The 21,341-nt window shown below is 35.0% G+C and overlaps 1 protein-coding gene and 1 long non-coding RNA gene across 12 annotated transcripts in view; both read right to left on the bottom strand.

Moving 5' to 3' along the window:
* LOC139969723 (liprin-alpha-1-like) overlaps nucleotides 1-21,341 on the bottom strand; it is a 132,571-nt gene that overhangs the window by 11,905 nt on the left and 99,325 nt on the right. For 7 of the 11 annotated variants that reach the window (XM_071974922.1, XM_071974914.1, XM_071974917.1 and 4 more), the window contains 5 exons: nucleotides 15,903-15,929; nucleotides 11,610-11,740; nucleotides 10,774-10,973; nucleotides 1,693-1,777; nucleotides 745-1,027 (listed from right to left, as the gene is read on the bottom strand). In XM_071974922.1, the coding sequence (XP_071831023.1) occupies nucleotides 745-1,027; nucleotides 1,693-1,777; nucleotides 10,774-10,973; nucleotides 11,610-11,740; nucleotides 15,903-15,929 (726 nt within the window). Of the gene's footprint in view, nucleotides 1-744; nucleotides 1,028-1,692; nucleotides 1,778-4,429; nucleotides 4,457-10,773; nucleotides 10,974-11,609; nucleotides 11,741-15,902; nucleotides 15,930-21,341 lie in introns of all 11 variants that reach the window. The other 4 variants (XM_071974915.1, XM_071974920.1, XM_071974918.1 and 1 more) reach the window with 3 other exon arrangements.
* On the bottom strand, nucleotides 7,444-8,556 carry LOC139969727 (uncharacterized). Its single transcript, XR_011793791.1, has 2 exons — nucleotides 7,516-8,556; nucleotides 7,444-7,479 (listed from the first exon to the last, which is right to left on the bottom strand). It is a non-coding gene; the product is annotated as an uncharacterized lncRNA (long non-coding RNA).

Raw genomic sequence — 21,341 nt, 5'->3', positions numbered from 1 at the left:
TCAACACGCGATTCAACGCGCAATACAACTGAAGGTTGAATCGCGTAGTTAGACACGGGTATCAACTTGTTGTGCAATAAAAGTTGCGCCGTAGATTTGCAATAGAGCAATGTCCTAATCAGCGCAACTTCTCAGAAGCAACTTTTCTGATTCGCGTGATTTTAGTTGCGAGTTGAATCGCGCAGATGTGACCCGGCCTTTACAAGTGAAACCTGGGTGTACTTTATGTGTTGTTACAACGTGTCCTTCTTCAAGAATTGTATTGGCTTATGTTTCAGAATTTGAATTATTTCCTTAAGATTGGCAGCTATCACAAAAATTCCTTTCAAATGATAATATTCAAAACCCACCCAATATGGAACAACCTATGCTCTAAGTATCAAATCAAGCCATGTGCAAATATTAATCACTTATTAGTGTCACTACGAATAGCTGCAGCAGCGGCAAGATCCCTGCAGCAAAGCTGAATCAATATATCAAACAATAAATCTGGGCAGACCAGCAATGACTAATGTGTGAAATTGCACCCCATGCAGCCTGGCTGCAGCCTCTCAGCATTCTATGTTTGACCCAGTACATTACTATACTGAACATTATATCATGCTATGAATATTCATAACTTACTGTTCTTGATGTAGGTGGAGCTGAAGGGATGACCATCTCCTGTATGGCAAGTCTTTACATCAGTCAATGCATAGTTATAATAATTAATATTACATCGCACTATGAATATGCATAACTTACTGTTCTTGATGTAGGTGGAGCTGAAGGGCTGGTAAGGCTGACCATCTCCTGTATGGCAAGTCTTAACTTCAGTCGATGAAGAGGGTTACTAATTCCTATTTCTCGTTGAATTTCTGTGTCGGAGAGAGCGGACATGATAGCGCCACTCTTAACGTTTGCTCTACAGGCTGCGACGTACCACGCAGGCATCCCTACCCACAGCTCCAACCACGCTACCACAGTTGGACCATTCCATAATGCAAAGGGAGTACCAGCCTTCACAGCTTCTGCTAAAAGCTCATGCCTATAATGAAAGTGAAGAAAGAAAAAAACAAGGAAAGAAAATCAGGGAAAAAGAAGTTTCTCAAATTTGTTCAAATTTCTGGGATTAGACAACTGCAGTTACAGCCCTTGTGATTAATTAAAGCTATGACCTAATCACCTAAGAAAAAAAATTACATCTATTAATTAATCCCCTAAAAAAAGAAAAAAAAACAACTATTAATCACCAAAAAAAGAATTAAATCTATTACTTAATCACCTAAGAATTTTTTTTACACCTTTTAATTAATCACCTAAAAAAAGGAAATTACAGCTATTGATCACCTACAATAGACACTAAATCTATTAATTAATCGACTAAACAAGAATATAAAAAAAGATCCAATTTCACACATCACTGAATATTCATGGTTTTCTTGATTAACCAGCTGGTAGCGCTGACAAGGGTATAAAAACTCCACGATTGCCTTCTGATTGAACTTGTTGATGCTGACAATAGTCCAAGGGACAGCTACTTTCTGTCTCCCCCCCCATCATTCCCCTCCCTGCTCTGATTAATTGGCTTTCTTCCATTCAATCCAATAAATGAACTTGTCCCACCTCCAATAATAAACTCGCTTGCCCCCATACTTTTGTCCCAGAATTGTTTACACAGAATGAAAGTTATAAGATCCCAAAGCCACTTACTTCTTCTTTCTCCTTCTATCGTTATCTCGTTGACCTAAGTTTGACCCCAGAGAATCCGGTGCTCCCGAGTCCTCTGAGAAGTGAGCTGTTTATCGGAAACAAGAACCGCATATCGGCAATTAAGGTATCTATTAATTGAGTGAACGATTAGTAGAGCCCCACAAAATAAATTATTAAACCAACATAAATAAATAAACAAACAAAGATAAATAAATAAATCATAAACAATGATAAATAAACCACTTATTAATGTAAGAACAATACATGGGATTATACAAGGGAATGAAACTTAACAGGGCATGACTAATAACCAAGTCTCAAACGGGCAAAGCAATTATTGATCAAAGAAACAAACATGATCTGTTGGGTTTTATTCATCTCACTATGTTTTATTCTTCCGGTTCCAAGACTAATTTTCTAATTTTCTGCATCTTTAAAATTTGGGACTTTTGTTTCAAGTTTATCTGATGGTCATAGCGGAAAAGTAAATATGTATATTTATGGATGGTATTATTCTCAGGGTTTAATGGTAAAAATACTGGAATGTCTTGTCTGGGTTAACATTGTAACAACTTTATTTTTCACTAGCTTTGCAAGATTTCCACAATGGAATATAAGAAAAGTCAGTCTTCAAGCTTGATTGAACCATGGATGCTGACTTAAAGGAGCTTATATATTTTTCACTAGCTTTGCAAGATTTCCACAATGGAATATAAGAAAAGTCAGTCTTCAAGCTTGATTGAACCATGGATGCTGACTTAAAGGAGCTTATCAATACATTCTCGTCTGTTATGATGCTCTGTGGTTTGGGCCTATTTCATAGAGTGATATTGCAAGCTGACTGAAACCCTGGATCCTATTTTAGCAAGTCTACAGCATGTGTTTTCTTTGATGATGGTCAATTTTTACTTTGGACCTATGAGGGATTCTTGCAAGCTGAATGAAATACTGAATGCTGCTTTAAAGGGATTGTTTAGTAATGTCACCATGACAACTATGAACACAAAGACTGTCACAAAATTTAGTAACATCATGCAATACCCCAAATTGGTTATTCCAAAACTGCCAAAGTAAAAAAAAAAAAAAAAAAAATTGCTTAAATTTTTTTTGTCGTCTTATCATGTCTACCGATTTTTGTGCCTGTATAAACTCACTGTGTAGGGGCAGGATTTTGTGGCAGACATTTTTTCACCATTGATTTCGAGGCAAAAAGTTTTGAAAAAACAAGAGAAAAGGATGAAGCTAGGTCACTGAATCCTAGCCTTGAATGCAGAATCTTCAATTTGTTATCCAAACCATACAAACATGAGAGTAATTAGAAATATTCATTTCACGGTTCTCGGCTCCTCTGCCTGGAAAATGTAGCTCTAAGATCAATAAGCAGTACATGAAAACAGTTCTGTTTGGAGTAAACTGAATATGACATGTTTGTTATTTTTCGCAGAGATCTGCCGAAAGGATCTATGCAAACATTGGTCGGAATCATCAGTGCCTTGGGACTATGTCTAAAATGTTACGAGCATGTTTGTTTATCAGAGTTTAATCCACGTCGACAACATCTATTTAGATTCGGAGGCCTCGAGATGGTTTGTACGTCATGTTAGGAGCGGATGGTTAGACATATAGTTATATATATACTTATGGGGTGAAGGACGGTCAGCTATTTGAAAGGTTTAAACGATAAAATTAGTTTGGTAACTATCAAAACAAACTGGTACTCTCAGCTGATTCGTTAGAAAAGGTCACATTAATACATCTCTAGACCTCGCATATCATGTTAGAAGTTTTATTTATACACACACACATATATACATATATCTATATATAGAAACACCTGCAAACTAACAAGATACTTATTCTTCGAGCACACAATCAATCCAGATTCCCCTCCAGCCCTTATCAACATTTTCAGGTTTTATTCTACGGACAGGGATGGAATGTTCGACTAAGTTATTATCAAAGACTATGAATTCAACATGCTTGATAGGGCGATTATATTGTAGAATATTAGAAATTAGATCTCTAGAAAAACATAACTGAAAAAAAGGGAAAAAAAAGATGAAAAAAAAAAAAACTTAGGCTAGCATAGAACGAAAAAATTATTATTACTCAGAACTGATTTATCATTAAAGTAACCTCACACATTTTTGGGAGAAAAAATGAGAAGGCGAATTGAAGTAAATATCACCATGCATGCATGCTTCAAATATTGTCACAACAAATCTAAACAGAATGGCACGTTTTTATTCAGAAATTTCCAATAATGGGACAAAATATTTCAAATTGGATGCAGCCACCAAACTGTTCGACTATTACCATCGACTTCAAAACAAATTGTGGGAAAAAGAAAAATGAAGGATGCAAGCAATAATTGGATGAAAAGTCTACCAATATTTGTTTGAAAAAATTAAACCATGTAAAGTTATGAGCACTGAGAAATAAGATGATTGCTGTATCTCAAAAAATAAAACAAAAATAAAAAAATTCAAATGAGAAAGGATTGTCTCTAAAAGCTAAAAATATACATATTTCTTCATTAATTTCATTCCAAAACTGCAATGAGAAACAAAATACATAAATATTTCAATGAAATATCATCACAATACAAATATTAACAAAAACAATAAAAGAAAAAATTAAAGCTCAGTTTCATGATTATAAAGTGTCATTAAAACAGAGTGGTTATGCAAATTTGATCATGAATAAACATATCCATAGACAGGAATGGGGGAGGTACCTTGAAGACATCTCCAAAGATAAACAGCTGAATTTGCAGCAAAGGTGCAAAAAAGACAGAAGCCAGGGAAAGAAACAGGCAGAAGAAGATGATGATAAACATGAATATGCAAAAGATCTCTATGAATATTAATGTACTTTTGAATCGCAATTACGATACAACAGAAAGATGCTTTACGATACTGCATGATCATGAGAAAGATCATAAAAGATATTTGAGGAAAATAAATCCAAGACTGTCAAAGAATTTTTCTTGACGATATTAAAACTTAAATTATAATATTTGACAGACCAGCAAAGGATAATTTATGCCACAGCTGACTCAAGATACAAAATGCAAAACGAACTGTAGAACATTTCGAGTCATCGATGCGCTTTAGAAATAGAAATAGCAATAGCGATCATCTCCATAAACATATGAAAAATTGCCAAAAAGTGTAATGGATTTGCTGGAAGCCATGTTTATAGAGATTAGTTGAGTTTAGCAGCTTGCAATAAGATGTACTACTTTTAGGAGCTAATGTAGTAATAGTTAATTGTACGTACATGAAAATGTTTCTATTCTAAGGGTGAATAAAGATGAGCATTGTTCTTACATCAAAAACAAATCATCAAAAAATTAATAAAAGAAGAAGAAAGGAAAACCATGCGATACAAGTACTTAAACTGCAAGTGATATTAACAGGCACTAAAACCTATAAAAGTTATCAAATCATAGGTAAGTTGTTGCACACAGCAAAACTACATGCAGCCGATAGGACTATACACAAGTAAACACACAATGCATACGCACAGACATTACGATCTATTGAGCTACTTTTTCCCTGAGAACTTTTTTTTGCTTCAATTTCTAACAGATAGAAAGATTGTCATATCTTCTAAAGCTGACAAAGTGATGCGAAGCAATGACAATGACTTTCCACGTTATTCATTTTTTTTGGGGGGGGGGGGTCTTAATTTATGCGCTCTTCAAAATTTGAGCTTTGAGGGCAAGGTCGAATATATGAATGAAGCAACTAAAAATATATACAGAGAATGAATTCAAGGAGGATAGAAAATTAATAGAAAGATTGATAAATAATAGAAGGGTAAAAGATTGCAAAAAAAAATATATGAAGAGACTGTTCTAATGAATATGCAGATCATGAAATGAATAATAATGAAGACCCTTCTAAGCTGAAGCAGGATATAGGTAGAGATGTATATACACATTGTTAACAAAACAGAATATGCAATGAAAGCAGGAGAGTCATAAACAGAGGAATATCGTAGAGTGCAGGGTCAAAGGTCATGAGTATCTCTATCTATTTTTTTCTCATCATTGTGGCTTCTTATTGTTCTATTTGATCCTTCTCAATTCACCTGCAAACAATTCCAGGATTTATTTAATGTTTTTTTAAAACTATGATCCCCAAATTCGGGAATGCTACGAGTGGAGGAAATACTGATAACCTTTACAAAGGGAATCAACCAATGAGAAGCTGTCATGTATAGGCATACTCGTGAATATGCATGAGGGAAATGAAGAACAGATACTTTCCAGTTTATGAGAAAGCCACAAGAATTATTTCCTATTAAATGAAATTTTATCATTATACATAAAATCAACTTTTTCTTCCCCCCTTACTGAAACTAATCTGGCAGAGAGATTTTTTCATCCTTGGAATATGTTTTACAAAATGCTTGTTCCTTTTTTTTAAAGTTTAAAATGATTAGGAACATTCAATTACTCCTTTGTTTGTAACAATTTTTGGAAATTTACAACAATTCTTCTTCAAAATTACAAGGAATCTCTTACAAGAGTTTTTATTACTACTTCTGGGATCGGTTTTAAACTTTGCCATGTAGTTATACTTCCTTGGATATCAACTCGAACCAATAAAATTTAATTTGATGTCATGATTTTTTTTACAACCTGACGAGTGACACTAACTATTTTACTGGAAGACAGATGAAAATGTAATGATTGATGGTAATCAAGGTAATATGAAAACTGAGAGTGCAAAATACTGGTATTCTCAGGTTGTGAGGAGGGGGCAGGGTGAGGGAGGGGGATGGGGAGAGAGGAAGGGCGAGGAATTTGCTTTTGAGTTGGGGCAGTGTTGGAGGAGTCATATGCTTACAATATAAAGATATCAAGGACATGACTGGAAAATATTCCTTTGTGGAAATTGTAATATTTTAGCACAAATAGAAAGCAATAATCTTTGAGATTTCACTAAAAGAGTCAGAAGTTAATGAGTTTTTAAAAGCGAACAATGGAAGCTAGCCACTGCAAATACACACCAAAAAAAAATTAAAATAAATAAATAAATGCAAAAGTACAGAAGCAGCACATTGATAAAGTAGATAGACAAAAATGGACTGATTATAAAACAACATTTTGAATTTTTTTTTCTCTTTTTTTTAGAAGTAATTTTTTCTTTTTTTCTTTTAAAGAGGAAAGGAAGGTTGAAATGGTACCCAAGTGGCATAGCTGCCTTTTCCTGGTTTTCAGGTCAATGTTTTCTAGTCAGAGGACACCTTTGATAAAACAGAAAGTAAACTCATGGATCAAGGCTATATGAATAGAACCAGAACGACCCTAAGAAATATCACAAAGATGGGATGGGGGGGGGGGAGTGTAGGAAGTGGGTTGGAAAGGGGGTGGGGGAGGGGAGAGGCAGGGCAAGTTGCCTATCAACTGAAAATGTCTTTGCCTCCTTTGGTCATTGACATCTGGACAATCGGTTGTTGACATTTTCATTCTTTATATAATTTTTTTTTTTACAATTGCTCCAAAATTTCTTTACTAGCCTATGTATGACCTGAACTGACCCGTTGTCACGATATTGTTAAGATATTTGCACTCTATGGTACTTTGTGCCATTTCAAAAAAGGAATTTGTCTAAAACAATTACTGTGATTCAACCGGTGGCTTTGTCATTTTCTACCACTGTTTTTCATAATTTGTTTTGTTATCTTCCACACTGTGTTTAGAACATTTGCTTTCTAATCCCCACCATCTTGTTTTACACAGTTTTCTTTGTTCTCTTCCACTATTGTGTTTACCTAATTTCTTTTGTTCTCTTCCACAATTCTGTTTACATAATTTCTTTTGTGCTCTTTGTCCATTGTTTACCTAATTTCTTTTGTACTCTTCCACAATTCTGTTTACTTATCTCTTTTGTACTCTTCCACCATTGTGTTTACCTAATCTCTTTTGTACTCTACCACCATTGTGTTCCTAATCTCTTTTGTACTCTTCCACCATTGTGTTTACCAAATTTCTTTTGTACTCTTCCTCCATTGTATACCTAATTTCTTTTGTACTCTACCACCATTCTGTTTACCTGATTTCTTTTTGTTCCCTTCCGACATTGTGTTTACATAATTTATTTGCACTCTTCCAACATTGTTTACCTAATCTCTTTTGTACTCTTCGACTATTGTGTTTATCTAATTTCTTTTGTACTCTTCCTCCATTGTTAACCTAATCTCTTTTGCACTCTTCCACCATTGTGTTTACCTAATTTCTTTTGTATCTACCACGATTCTGTTTACAAAATTTCTTTCGTACTCTTTCATGATTGTATTTACATAATCTCTTTTGTACTCTTCCACCATTGTTTACCTTATTTCTTTCGTACTCTTTCATGATTGTATTTACATAATCTCTTTTGTACTCTTCCACCATTGTTTACCTAATTTCTTTTGTACTCTTCATGATTGTATTTACGTAATTTTTTTGTACTTTCATCCATTTCTTAGTTCTTGGAATATTGTGATTCCTTTGAAAATATCTGAAAATGTCTAAATTTTGTTGATTTTTTAATACAATTATCTTTCACTTTGGAGAAATTCCTCATGAATTTTACAGTCACACAAAAGTCTCAAAGTTCTTGACGTTTGCTTTGCTACTTGAAGTGAAAAATTGACTTAAAACAAACCCAATGAATTACTTAGTTTTGGGATTTTGGACTAGCACCAAAAACATTATCAATTTCAACACAAAGAGCTTCTTCTAGATTGTTACTTAATTTTATTTTGCTAAGTTTTAGAAGATCATACTTAGCAAGCAGGTTTGACATCCAATACCATCATCTAATTTTATAAGACTTCTTACTTTCTAAGTACCTACCCCCCCACCCCCACCCCCCTCTTACCCTCATCACATCCCTTCCTGGTTTTGACAAGTATAACAGACTACAAATATACTAATTTACATATTAGTCTCTTGAATATCTTAGTAATCCTTGCAAGTTGATTTTTAAAAAACAAGCTAAGCGGCACTTTCCAAAATGACTGCAGTCTCATACACCAGGCAGAAGTGAAAATTTTGATATAAACGTAGAGAAATGTTAGTAAGAGGTATGGCATCACGAAATGACATCAGCTAATGTTAAACCACACGAAAGGGATTGGAGAGAGAGAGATACATGGAAAAACACCATTCAGAAAGGTTTCCGAGAGTAGCAAGAGTGTTAAATTATTTTAAGAAGAGTATTAATGAAAGGCACAGATTTGAAATTTGAGTCACCTGACCTACCTAACAAGAGGATACCGATATCAGTGTTGGGAGGGGGGTTACCGAGTTGAAATCTACCGTTTATTTATAACACCACCCCTGGTATTCTGAATTATGATGCAAGCCATCCACCAAACTTTCGAACATATTTTTGGATCTGTCTTTCTTTTTAGATTTGTAAACTCAGATAGACTCCATAATCTTTCCACGGTGTGTATTTAGTTCATTAATTAATATACAGCAACAAGAATATTCTCTGCGTTTGATTTTGCTTTGAGGTTTTTCGTCCTTCGACTGTCGGTATATTTAATAGCCAATACAATTTCATCAACATTTTTTTTTTTTTATATCAGACATCCAAAAATGTACATCCTTTTCTAGAAACATGCTATCAGGATGCAGAAACTTTACATGCAAGTATTTGATACCATTGGAATTATCCCCCTATCCCCCCTAATTATCCCCCTATCCCCGCTCCCTCTTTGATGTTTAATTGTCACAAGAGCTAACCTGAGCATGCCAAAATTTGTTATGACATCATTATTCTCTAATTAACTTTTAATCATTTGAAACTTTTGCTTTGCGATAACAAAATAGAATATCCAATTGAAAGTTTTGCCAAGGATAAACAGGGGATTTTAATTTAATCATCGCATCGGGCATTTCCAGGAAATGTTGATTCATGTCAACTGTATGAATTGAATCTTAAGTGATTGTTTGGACAACTGCGATGAGGAATTTAAAATGTCAGCTTTGGGTCATGAGACATTATTGTTTATTTTTGGAGAGAGGGGGGGGGAGGCAAAATGTATTGCTAGCATGTGCAGTCTTTTTCATTTATTCATAAATGCTGCATTTTTTTGATAATAGTGACTTATAAATTGAAGATGAAATGGTCCTGTGAAATGCTATAATGCCAAAGTCTCTTAGATTATTAGGTCAGAGGAACAATTTCATATTTTTTGAAATTAAAGATTTATTTGAAATGAAATGGGTAATGTGATATGCTTATAAGCTAACGTTATTGAGAACAGATGTGTAAAGAATAGTTGAACATGATCTTATGGGTTTGGTTGAACTGCTAGGATTAAATCAAATTAAGGGTCAAGTCAAGTCTCAGAGGGGATAACCTAACAAGGATACTCTTTGCATATCCTCAACTATTTTTGCTAAATTTCAGAAACGAAAATGTCAAATCTCACTTAAAAATTTGAACCGAATGAAACTTGCTGACTACCTCTGCATGTTTTCAAGAATCGGTTGGAATGATATTGACTAACTTAATGCAAATGAGCGACTCATTAAAACTGAATCCAGACGTTGTTATTCGAAGTTCCACAATCGGGAAACGATTTTTCAGATGGCTTTAATGTCAGATTGAATTCTTAATTTTTTTTCAACTTTTCTTTTTCCTTTTTCAATAATTTTTTTTTCCTTTTTTCCTTTTTTCAATTTTTTTCTTGTTTTTCTTTTTCAATATTTTTTTTTCCTTTCTTTAATTTTTTTTTCCTTTTTCAATATTTGTTTTTTCCTTTCTTCAATATTTTTTTTCCTTTATCAATTTTTTTCCTTTTTAAATCTCCCCCTGTAATTTCCTGCTTCTATTTCCCCATGCATTCACATGCAAGTCATAAAAACCATGAAGAATGAAAGTAGGCAAAGTTGTCAGAAGGAGGAGTAGGAATGGGAAGAGAGTAATTTTAGAGATGGGATGGCAAGAAGAACGTTTTCTCGGTTTTGGTTTCAGAAAGATAAATAAACAGTTCTTTTCTTTTTTTTTTGGACTATTTGATTGATAATTTTTTTCTGTCTTTTTGTGTTTTTTTGTTGGACATTACCTTTGTCACTGTCACCTTCCTTTCCCCTGGCGTTAAGTCCCATTTTTTCTTTTTCCTTTTTACCGAATATTCTCCCCAGGGAGGTTTTGATACCTGTATTTGGTTTCTTGGACAGTTGCTTGTGGATCGAATCCTGACTACTCGTGGTACTGCTGTGCGGGCTGGGCGTCGGAGTGCTGCCCCCGCTCTCGTACGAACCCCTGCGGTGAAAAAACGACGAGAAATGACACAGGAGACAAAGAGGTCGTCGTCATGACGACGATATTTAAAAGATGCCACATTGGATCTGGGTTCGAACCCTTTTTTTTCCTTTTTTTGTTGTTGATATTCTGACCAAACCATGTAATATGTACACATCATTGTTTTATCATTCAATATAACACACAGATCAATGACGTTAGAGACACTTGGCTTTTCCCAATTATCAGAATAATAACATCACTTTCCATCATTAGATGTTATGTATTTAAAAAAAAAAAAAAAATTGCAACAAAAGTTATTGTGACTTTTGCATTTTTAAATTGAGAAATATTTCATAACATATTTTTAAAATTTTTTTTAATACCAAAGACAATTGGCCCTCCTTTAGAGCCTTAGGCTGTACATACCCGACCAAGGTCCTTCCAACCACCCTGGGTACACTACAGAAATAAAATCCAGATGGTACTTAAAAGCAAAATATCTAAAAGTGATTCCAATTAAGGGGACTAACACTGATCCTCCAGGTATTAAACACATGATAATAATGGTGTTATGTTTTAGGGGGGAGTTTGGGATAGGGGAGATGGGGTGGGGTGGGTGGGGTGATGGCTGTTTCATGTTTCTCATTGATGTACCTTCTATTTTCCTCTTCCAGACCATGGGCTTGTATAGATGCTGCGATCCTCTCTAACTGCTGGGTCCTAGGGGATACAGGTGGGCTCGGCTCACACCTAATGGAAGGGATTTCTTGACTTTGGGCCCCAGGCTGTCGAAAGAAAATTTCAAATATAGCAATAAATACAGAATCAAATCTTCCACATGGCCATGAAAACATCTATTTTGAAAGAATCTTGCCATTTCTCTACACATATGAGAGTTTTATCGCTTGGTAACATCAGTGGATCAAATAAGTTGTCAATAAAGTACACATACTACCTTGAGTGTAAACACCTCAGCTTCTGTTGGTTAAACCTTTTGGCTACGTATTGAAGAACTTGGTACAACCCACCTCTTTCTTCCTCTGCCCTAACCCCCCCACCCCCACTTCTTGAATACTCAAATGTATGTCAATGTGATCTACAAATGAAGTGGTATATGTTTTCACGGAACGCTCTCTTCCTTGAAATAATTTACACTTCTATAAAGAACAATTCACGTCAAGCACAATGAATGCACATTTTGCACACACAAGAGTCAAAAGAAAAAAACATGCCCAGCAAACCTGCTGTCAAGATAGCAAAGAGATTTTCATTCAAAGTACGAGCACAACCCCCCGGCCCGCTCCCAGTCCTCCTGCCACACCTCTTACCTGCACTTCTATTCATCAGTCCCATTCTACAAGGATCCTATCCCAAGAAGCATTCAACTAACCACCCCCCCAACCCTCCTCCCACCTGAATAGGCCTTCTCACAACCACCCCTTGTGCTCCACTACTGTCTGTTACACCAACCCACTTTTCTGCTACATTTTCCTTCACAACCCCCGAGCCTTTCTCCTACAAGGACCACATAATCAGGAACAAATTAAATTCACATAGCACATAACATAAATGAGGAATTAAAAAAAGAAAAAAAAATGGAAGAGAACTATTTATACTGAGAACTCACATGCAACTCACAGACAAGAATCCAGTAACTCACAAAAAACATAGAAACATTTATCAAAATCCTTTATCAATGCCACTTCAAAGTTTCAAGTTTCTAAAGACACAAGTACCTTACAAAGTTGGTTTTCACCAAAACTTTAAAAAAAATAAAAAAAATTAAAACTTGACATTCTGTAAGAATTTTTGCAAACATCTGTACAAAGTGTCGATGAAATGGAATGTAGAAAAGTGTTTAATTATGTTATATACCTGACCAGCTGTTAAGCTGTCCAAAACTCTGTCGATACTTTTTCGAATTCGATAAGACAAAATTGCAGCAACTGCTCTAAATACTGAACAAATTAAAGCAAATTCATCATTTTTTCTCCAAGCACCAACATTTAAGTTAATTTTCATGCTAAGAAAATACTATAATCTGGCCACTAAATTCCCAAGAGAAGCTGCAATTTTTATGCCGCAAGCAAATAATGAAGACCACGTTGATGAAAGAAAGTCTTAGCAAAGAAGTTAAGCTGACCCTTTTTTGCAATTAAAAGCAACTTATATGACAAATGTCTTCACATTACTGGATGATGCCGTTAATATTCAAAATAATTGATTTAGGCAAAAATGTTTTGATATTGAAGCAAAATGATTGACACAATGCTTATGAAGTAGTGTAAGAACATGTATAGAGATTTGCAAATAAATACTTAAAAATAAATAAATAAATAAAATGGAGATGAAGATCTAATATCGTAATGGATCACTGATTAATTTTTTTTAATTTTAATACAGATCAAATGAGCACTGTTTCTAATCTGACCAGAGACCACAAAGCCCTAGAAAATGTTTATGGAGTAGAGTCAGATATGCAGACTTTCGGAGCACAATGTTTGATGTAAATATACTTGACTACTCCAGACAAAATGAAGAATGCTTTGTATGATTGAACTTTGAAATAAATTTAGGATGAATGATCGTAAACAACGGATAAAATAACTGTTCCTGAAAACTTCAATGACAAATTTTTGTGTAATTTGAAACAGGTTTTAGTGTATTACAAATGTGTCAAACTGGAAGGCTGCAGCAGCTGCAATATCCCATGCAGCAAAGCTGAATCAATGTATTAAACTAAAGCAAAAATGATCTGGACAAACCATTTATAGTGCCTAATGTGTGAAACTGCACAGCATAACAGACTGCATGCTACACAGCCTGTCTGCAGTAAGCTGCAGCTCCCTCAGCCATCCAATTTGAACACAGTGTCTATAGCAAATTGTATAAATAAAACAAGGTAGTACAGCAACTATCTAATCATTACATTTCTCTCTCCCACATCATGTTTTTCGTTAAGGCCTATTTAACGTCAGTGGCAGTGCGAGGGCGAGATAAGGAGAGCCTCAAAAGTCAAATCTTTCAGATTTTTTCAACGGATAATTGAAACAACCTTACTTTTCAGACGCTTGTGTTTTGTTTTTCCTTTCGCTAACGGTTGAAGGATAATTAATATGTATAAGTTTGATAACCACATTCGCCCCCACTCCCCAAAAACAGAGTTGATGTTAACCTAATTACTGTACGTAAGCACTACGCAAACATTCGTAACAATCTCCTTCAAACTGAACTGTTAATCTACGTCACGCCTTTGTCTCGTTTCATGTTGTTATCGTCAGACGACTGATAATGTCGGTCTCTCCTCCGAGGAAGAAACAAAAACATTTTGTCAATTTTGCATCTTTTACAACTTAATAAATGCTGCAAATGGTAACTGTCCCTGATAATCCAATAAAGAAGGACTAGTTCTGTATGAGGCCCTAGGCAAACAGGTGCGAGATAGTGTCACGAGGGTGCACAGACATACACGAAAGAGATATCACTGCATGAACACTAGAGTGTAGACTAAACCCAACTGTCTGTGCGAAAGGAAAGTATACTTCAGAGGGAGATGTTAGCCTTCAAATAAGCTCTAAATGTTTCATGTTGACAGACAAACTTACCTAAAGTATGCTGAACAACCAATCTGACCTTGGATAATTTTAATAAATTTTCATATATTGGAGATGGAAAGTTGGGACAGGGGAAAGAGGGTGATATGGGAAGGAGGGAGGGGGTTAGGTGGGGGGATACACATAGGGCAATGGAACAAGGGGGGGGACTTAAAACTATGGTCTGGAAAGAACAGATCTGAGGAAATCATTTTTACCCTGCTATTTGATGATCCATTTAACGAGAATGAAATCGTGAATTCCCTTCCTCTCCATTTCAAACCGCTTCCCTCAGATGTGGTCACAACTACAATATAATACAGTCAACTTCATCAATACCTACTACTACTACTACTACAACACAGAGGTCTGTAGGGCACACTTCACATAGCAAACAACACATAACATATCAAATCGAAGTACCAATAGGTGTGACTGTCTGTGTGGGTGTGTTGGTGAATATAAACCTGTATATGTTAGTGATTAACTATTAAAGTTAGTCATTATTCCCATCTTTGTACACCATGTCTTTAATTACTAATACTACACCATGCATCACTGATTATCCAATATTGCCACAAAAAAAAAAAAGTGAAAAAAAAACAAGAGGACGAAGAAGCACTAGCTCTGAAATAATGCAACATTGAATGGGACACACAACAAAGCAGAGCTGGTATAGTAGTATTAATACTACCAAAAAACACACACGACACGAAAGAAAGACAGGAGGCCGTGGAAAGAGAGTGAGTGGATGCAAGCATGACGTTTACGGAGATGCGGTTGTCACGACTACAAGACATCTGGAGGGACACAGGTGCATTGTTGGTACGAGAGGGTGCGTCTTTTTACATACACCTGACAGGCGAATGTCATCATAATTAGATACTTGTTGAAACCCTTCTAGCGTAACACTGTACTAATTATATTTCATTCCTCCCCCCCCCCTTTTGGCTTCTCTTCTCTTGAGAAGCCCAGTAGTTTGCACTAAGCTGAAATCATATCATTCCATTATCTGAATGTTTATTGTATATATTGCTATGTCCAAATCTTCTCGGTTATTCAACAAATTTTTAAATCTGGGTCATGAAGGTTGACACTAACAAATATTAAGTTTCTAATTTTGCTCTGAGCTATAATAACTCGCAAAATTTTTACTCTCTAGAGCCAACAATAAGAAGGGTTAAAGAGTATCATCTTTTGGCACCCTCTTGCACCCCTTGCATGTCCCTACCTTCAGCCCATCGTCCTTGCCTTGCTGACAACAATGAACTTGGAAGATACCAAAAAAAAAAAAGTAAAAAAGAATGCAAGGAATGAAAAACATGAGTGGAAGCATTCACTAAGATCCAATCACCTTCTTTCTGAGTTCCCAAACCGGTTCCTTTGTGTTGTAAAACGAGAGAAAAAAATATACATATGCAGAATAAGAAATAGTATTGAGAGAAAAGAAGATATGAATAAAACAATGGATTACATTGTTCTTTACCCCTCATGCTTCAATGTGCTAAAATTATATGAAATCATGGCAGGCTAACCATCAAGATCAAACAGGGACCTTTTGTAAAACCCCTTAAGCACCTTGTCAAAAAAAGAAAAGCTGCAGCAGCTGCAAGCTCCTGCTCAGCCAGAGTGAATTAAATATCAAACAATTGGAGATTATCTCTGCAGACTAGCAGTGCCTTTTGTGTGAAACTTGGAGCACAATAGATTTTGTCATAGATGCATCCAGGCTGCAAGCATCCTGCAGCCTGTCAACGGGTCCTACTTTGACACACTGCCATTCAGACATTGTGGCAAAAGCCAGACACTGGTGGGGATGCAGCTAGGCTGTGATCTATTGTGCTGGACAGTTTCACACAATAGGCACTGTGCAGGTTCACACAATAGGCGGCACTGCTGGTCTGCAGAAATAATCTCTATTGTTTGAAATTGAACCAGCCTTGCTGCAGTGGATTTCACAGCTGCTGCAGCCTTTTTGTTTTCTTACAGAGTTCCCTGATATACATACATTACCCCTGAACCCTTTTACTGTACATCCACATGCTTGAAATATGTTGAAATTATATCAAAACATGGCAGGCTTAGCCCTTATAACCAACACAGCTCCTAAAAAAAACTTTACAAAAAGAAGAAGAAATAAACCGAAAATCTTGACTGATTGTCCTGCCTGAATGTGTTGCAATGATTATACTGGAATATGGTAGTTTCAGCAACCCAACAAGACTTTTTTGAAAATTTTACTCTAACCCGCCTGTACTACATGGATAAAACTGAAGATAAAACTACGTATTTAAATTGGTAGTTTATCATAGAGCTTTATACCAGCCATGCTTTGATATAATCCTTGATCAACTTGTGAAAATCCAAGATGCAAAAATCTGTGTTAGAGTCTTCATCTTCTTATGTTTCTGTTAGTTTCATCACAATATAATACAGTAATTCTTGCATTAATTATTCACAACATCCCTCACATCAAATTAATGTTTATGGCTTAGTAACATAACAGTTTCAAATGTGGTAACCCTTAGAAGAAAGAGAGGTCACATTAAATACCTTTCTGAGGTTTAAAGTGTTTGCTCACCCCCCCCCCCCCTCCCTTTCAAGCAAAAACATCAAACAACCTTTCTTAAACAAAATTAAGTCACTGGAAACGTTTTAAAACGGCAGAAAAAAATTCTTACCACATACCATAAAGCGCTCACCTTTCCCCTCCCCAAGATAAATTGTTAATGTCACAAGCCATCAGTTTATGTTTGAAAGCTGAAGGATACGCTTGTTTGTATCAGCTATCACTTTAGTGCCAAATCTCTGATGGAGATGGGAGTTTCAGTAAGTCTCAATTGTTGGTTATTTAAGAATTACATTTATTAAGCATTTTTTGTTGTTTTGATCTATACATGTTTACTTGAGAATTTCACCCATCCACCGAAAGTTCATATAAGCTTTTGATATCTGTTAAAGACCCCCAGGGAACCCCATTAGAGATACAAGCAATAAAGGTGTCTTTTATGATGATAACCTGAACATGGAACTAAATCACGCAACTGCCAGGTTTCATCCACAGGCTTTAATCTTTGTAGAATTTGTTTCTCTTCTAGTGGTGGGTGAATAGTAATTACATGACAGTAGATATGTCATCCAGTTAGAACAGACCAATCGATCAATAAATCAACAGAACAGATCCATTAATGAAGCTTAGTTTACGGATCAACAGGTAAAACTCTGGCATTATTAGGATTATTCAAACATGTAAGAGGGAAAAAAAAACAGACAGCTAACATGATAATTCTCAGAGATCATTCAAAAAAAAAATAAAAAAAACAAAAAAAAATAAACTTTCAACGCATTTTTACCATATCTATATAAAAAGTGAAATTGTCATATTACTCACAGAAAATGGTTTGATTTGTGGTTCTGAAGAAAATGTTCGAAATACCTTGAGGTGCTAACTAATGTACTTCCCTTATCGCTCCTGTCAGTAACAATTTTCGGTTTCCTTTGTTTTTCCTTTGGCCTTTTTGAAGACTTGTTTTGATTTGATTTAGACCAATGTTTTTATCTCTAATTTGAAGATACCCTCACAACAAAATCTACTTAGAAATTGCTTTGGGGCTACTTTTATCCCAACGATTAAAGTTAAAGTTCATTCGTTCAAAAGTGTTTGTTTACCAAATTTGTCCTATTCTCGAAAGTGTCTGCTAAAGTTACAGAACAATTATACAGAGACATTCCCAGCAAATTTTGTGACTGTGAGTTAAACTTATTCAAGAGGGATTTCCCCTTTTTAAATTAAAACCTCCTATTTTTTTTTTATTTTACTGCAGTATTATGGAAAACAGGTTATTTCCAACAACATATCTTTAGGATACAGATTTAAATTGACTTAAAAAAACAGGGTAGCTTTAATTCCTTAATGAAAATTTTATGTTGATTTTATTATCTTGCCCTATTTCTTAAACCCATCCCAGTTTAACAGATTGCAGTTCCAGACTTTTCTCTCTAATCCTCCATTTTTCAGCCCGTAAATCATGTAAGAACAATGTCAATATTACAATAATCCTACAAAACCAAAAAAAAAAGGGGAAAAAAAAAGTGGTTTTGCTTCTATATGACTGGTATTTGTCAAAAATTAAAGAAGAGAAAAACACACCCTATTTTTGGCAAGTTGCCTGGCTGATAAGCAAACAATAATTCTTTACTGGCTCTTGCAAATCTGTAGATACAGACTGCATGGCAAAGTTTAATCAGTTCTGATAAACTTAGAGTTTTCCAAAGGGGTGATATGTGTAGAACCGATATCTCAGTATCTATATGCTTTTGTGGCTAGAAATTGAGACATTGGGAGAAATTTATATCATTATTGAAATATTTTTGACCGAAAAAAAATTGAGATATTAACATACAACATGTTAATATTCCAATATCAAAGATCTTTATATCTGAAAATCTGAATATTACGATATTTGAATACAATATCTTAATATTTAAATATCTGATCGTTAAGATATAGAGCTTTTCTGTGGCAATTTATGAATATCTAAATGTCGGCTGTACAAATAATAATATTCATACACAAGATCATGAAGATACTTCGATTTTTGAGTTAAAGATTCTTAATATCTCAAAATCCTATCATTAAGATATCGACATATCTATCTAAATTACCTTAACTTTTCAGATATTTAAATGTTAGCTTATCCTATCTTCATATCTCGACTTCCTAAATTTGTCAAAATTTTACAAGAATGAGATAGAAGTCACATCCGATCTAATTAATATTCAACACTCTAATTAATAATTGGATTATTTCATAAGAAAATAAGAAGCGACACCTCCTATAAATATGGAGCTATGAAATCTTATTTGGCCTGGTACAAATACATCTGACCAGAATTAGGGAAGCAATTTCAGATATGTGGTTCCTATTCTGTTAAACCTCAAGGCACTGCATCCTACACAGCCTAGCTGCAGGTTCCTACACAGCCTGGCTGCAGGTTCCTGCAGCCCACTCAGCATCCTACTCTACACACAGTGCCTAGACCGGCCTATATCAGGGCTTGCTTGACTAAAATATTCTAAATATATTTTGACAATGACAAACTTTCCTGTGGTATTAATCACAGATTATGACACATTATAATTTGGGCTATGATTTACGCTCAAAAACATAAATTGTCCAGTGGGTGATATGTTACCATGGAAACACAACCAGTGAGTTTAAAGGTGCACAATGATCAAAATGTGCAAATCTTGTGTGTATTCAATGGCTTAGCTTTTAAAATCAGGAATGACATCAATTCTCTCATTTCAATCGTAATTGATTACCTGTTGAACGGTGACTGGATCCTTTCAAAATTTTTGAGCAAAAACCTTTCATTTTTAGCTCAACAAGAATGTGCTCTTTGATTGATTAGTACTGATAATCTTATGTTAAGATCAAACCCAGTTTAATTTTTTGTATTATATCCTTCCTTTTCGTCACATTATTCAATGTCGGGGGAAAAAATGAGACGTTTCTTTTCAAATAAAGCGTCACCTTTGTCACAAAAAATAAAGGTCGGATCTTTTCACCCATCTGGAAAATCGGATTAAAATTTGCTAGCAACCTTCGAGCCCAATTTAAGCGATTTAGCATAGAATATTTTAGGGATTTTCTGTCACTTTCTGTATTAAAACCATACTCTAATAAGGTTGACAACAGAAATGATGTATTTTAAGTAATATACATTTTTGGTTTTTTTTGTAAAGCCGCAGTGAACTTTGTGCTAGTTTCCTTTGAAAAGCTTTATATAAACAGAACGACAGAACAACTAGTATAAAACAGAACAAGTTTCTTGTCGTATTTAGTCTTTTATACAAGCATTCTACCTTTCAGATAAGATCTGTCAGACATATCTGTTGCATTGAATGTTCTCAGTATTTTTCCTCGCCGCAATTTTGCTTAGTTTTACTGACACCTACAGAATGACAGTCACCATAGAAATACAAGTAAACCAAGAACACCTTCTTGGATTTGATTGAACATTTGATTGATAGAAAAAAAAGAGATTAAAATACAATTTAAATTGATTTCTTTCAAAAGTAATATCTTCCCTTAGGATCTTCCTACCATAAAACTACCTCCCTCTCAAACCAACCTGATTTATCAGCTCTTCCAACAAAGCTGCTGCCCTCTAATTACCTTTCCTTTAGCATCCACAGCCCTATAAATATTAACATTAAACTTCTACATTAGCAAATATTTTCTGACAGCCCATTAGTTGTTGCTGTGTGCCCATAAAGGACCCACATTGCAGAACAAACTACCCAATTCATCAACTCTTCCAAAAAGGGTGCTGTCTTTTTACATCATTAATGAACACACATAATTAATCCTTGGTAAGTCATTTCTGCTTTCTTTTGCATCAAAAGTTCACTCGTGAGTATATATATTATCGTGTATAACTGACCAATATGTGTGGAAAATAAAACACATGCATATATCTATAAAAGTGCTGATGAAATATTATTGGTAAATTAATGAGAAAACTGGTTTGTAAAAGTAATATTAAGTGAGGAAAAAATAACATTCTTGTAACATTCTCATGCATATTTATAAACTCCTGAATAGTAATAATGGAGCCGTGGGAGTTGATGTCAAGCTTTACTTAAAAATAGGGAGTGGGGGGGGGGGAGGGGGTTGATTACATGAAGGCATTTGGGATTTGAAAAATTTGCATCATGCATATTGGGATGAAAAAAAAAGGTTTACATCTCAAGCCACAAAGTTAAGTATAGTGTTTTGATTGTACAA

Source organism: Apostichopus japonicus, chromosome 7 (assembly GCF_037975245.1).
Source record: "Apostichopus japonicus isolate 1M-3 chromosome 7, ASM3797524v1, whole genome shotgun sequence".
NCBI classification, from domain to species: Eukaryota; Metazoa; Echinodermata; class Holothuroidea; order Aspidochirotida; family Stichopodidae; genus Apostichopus; species Apostichopus japonicus.
This window is presented reverse-complemented; position numbering and strand designations above follow the sequence as displayed.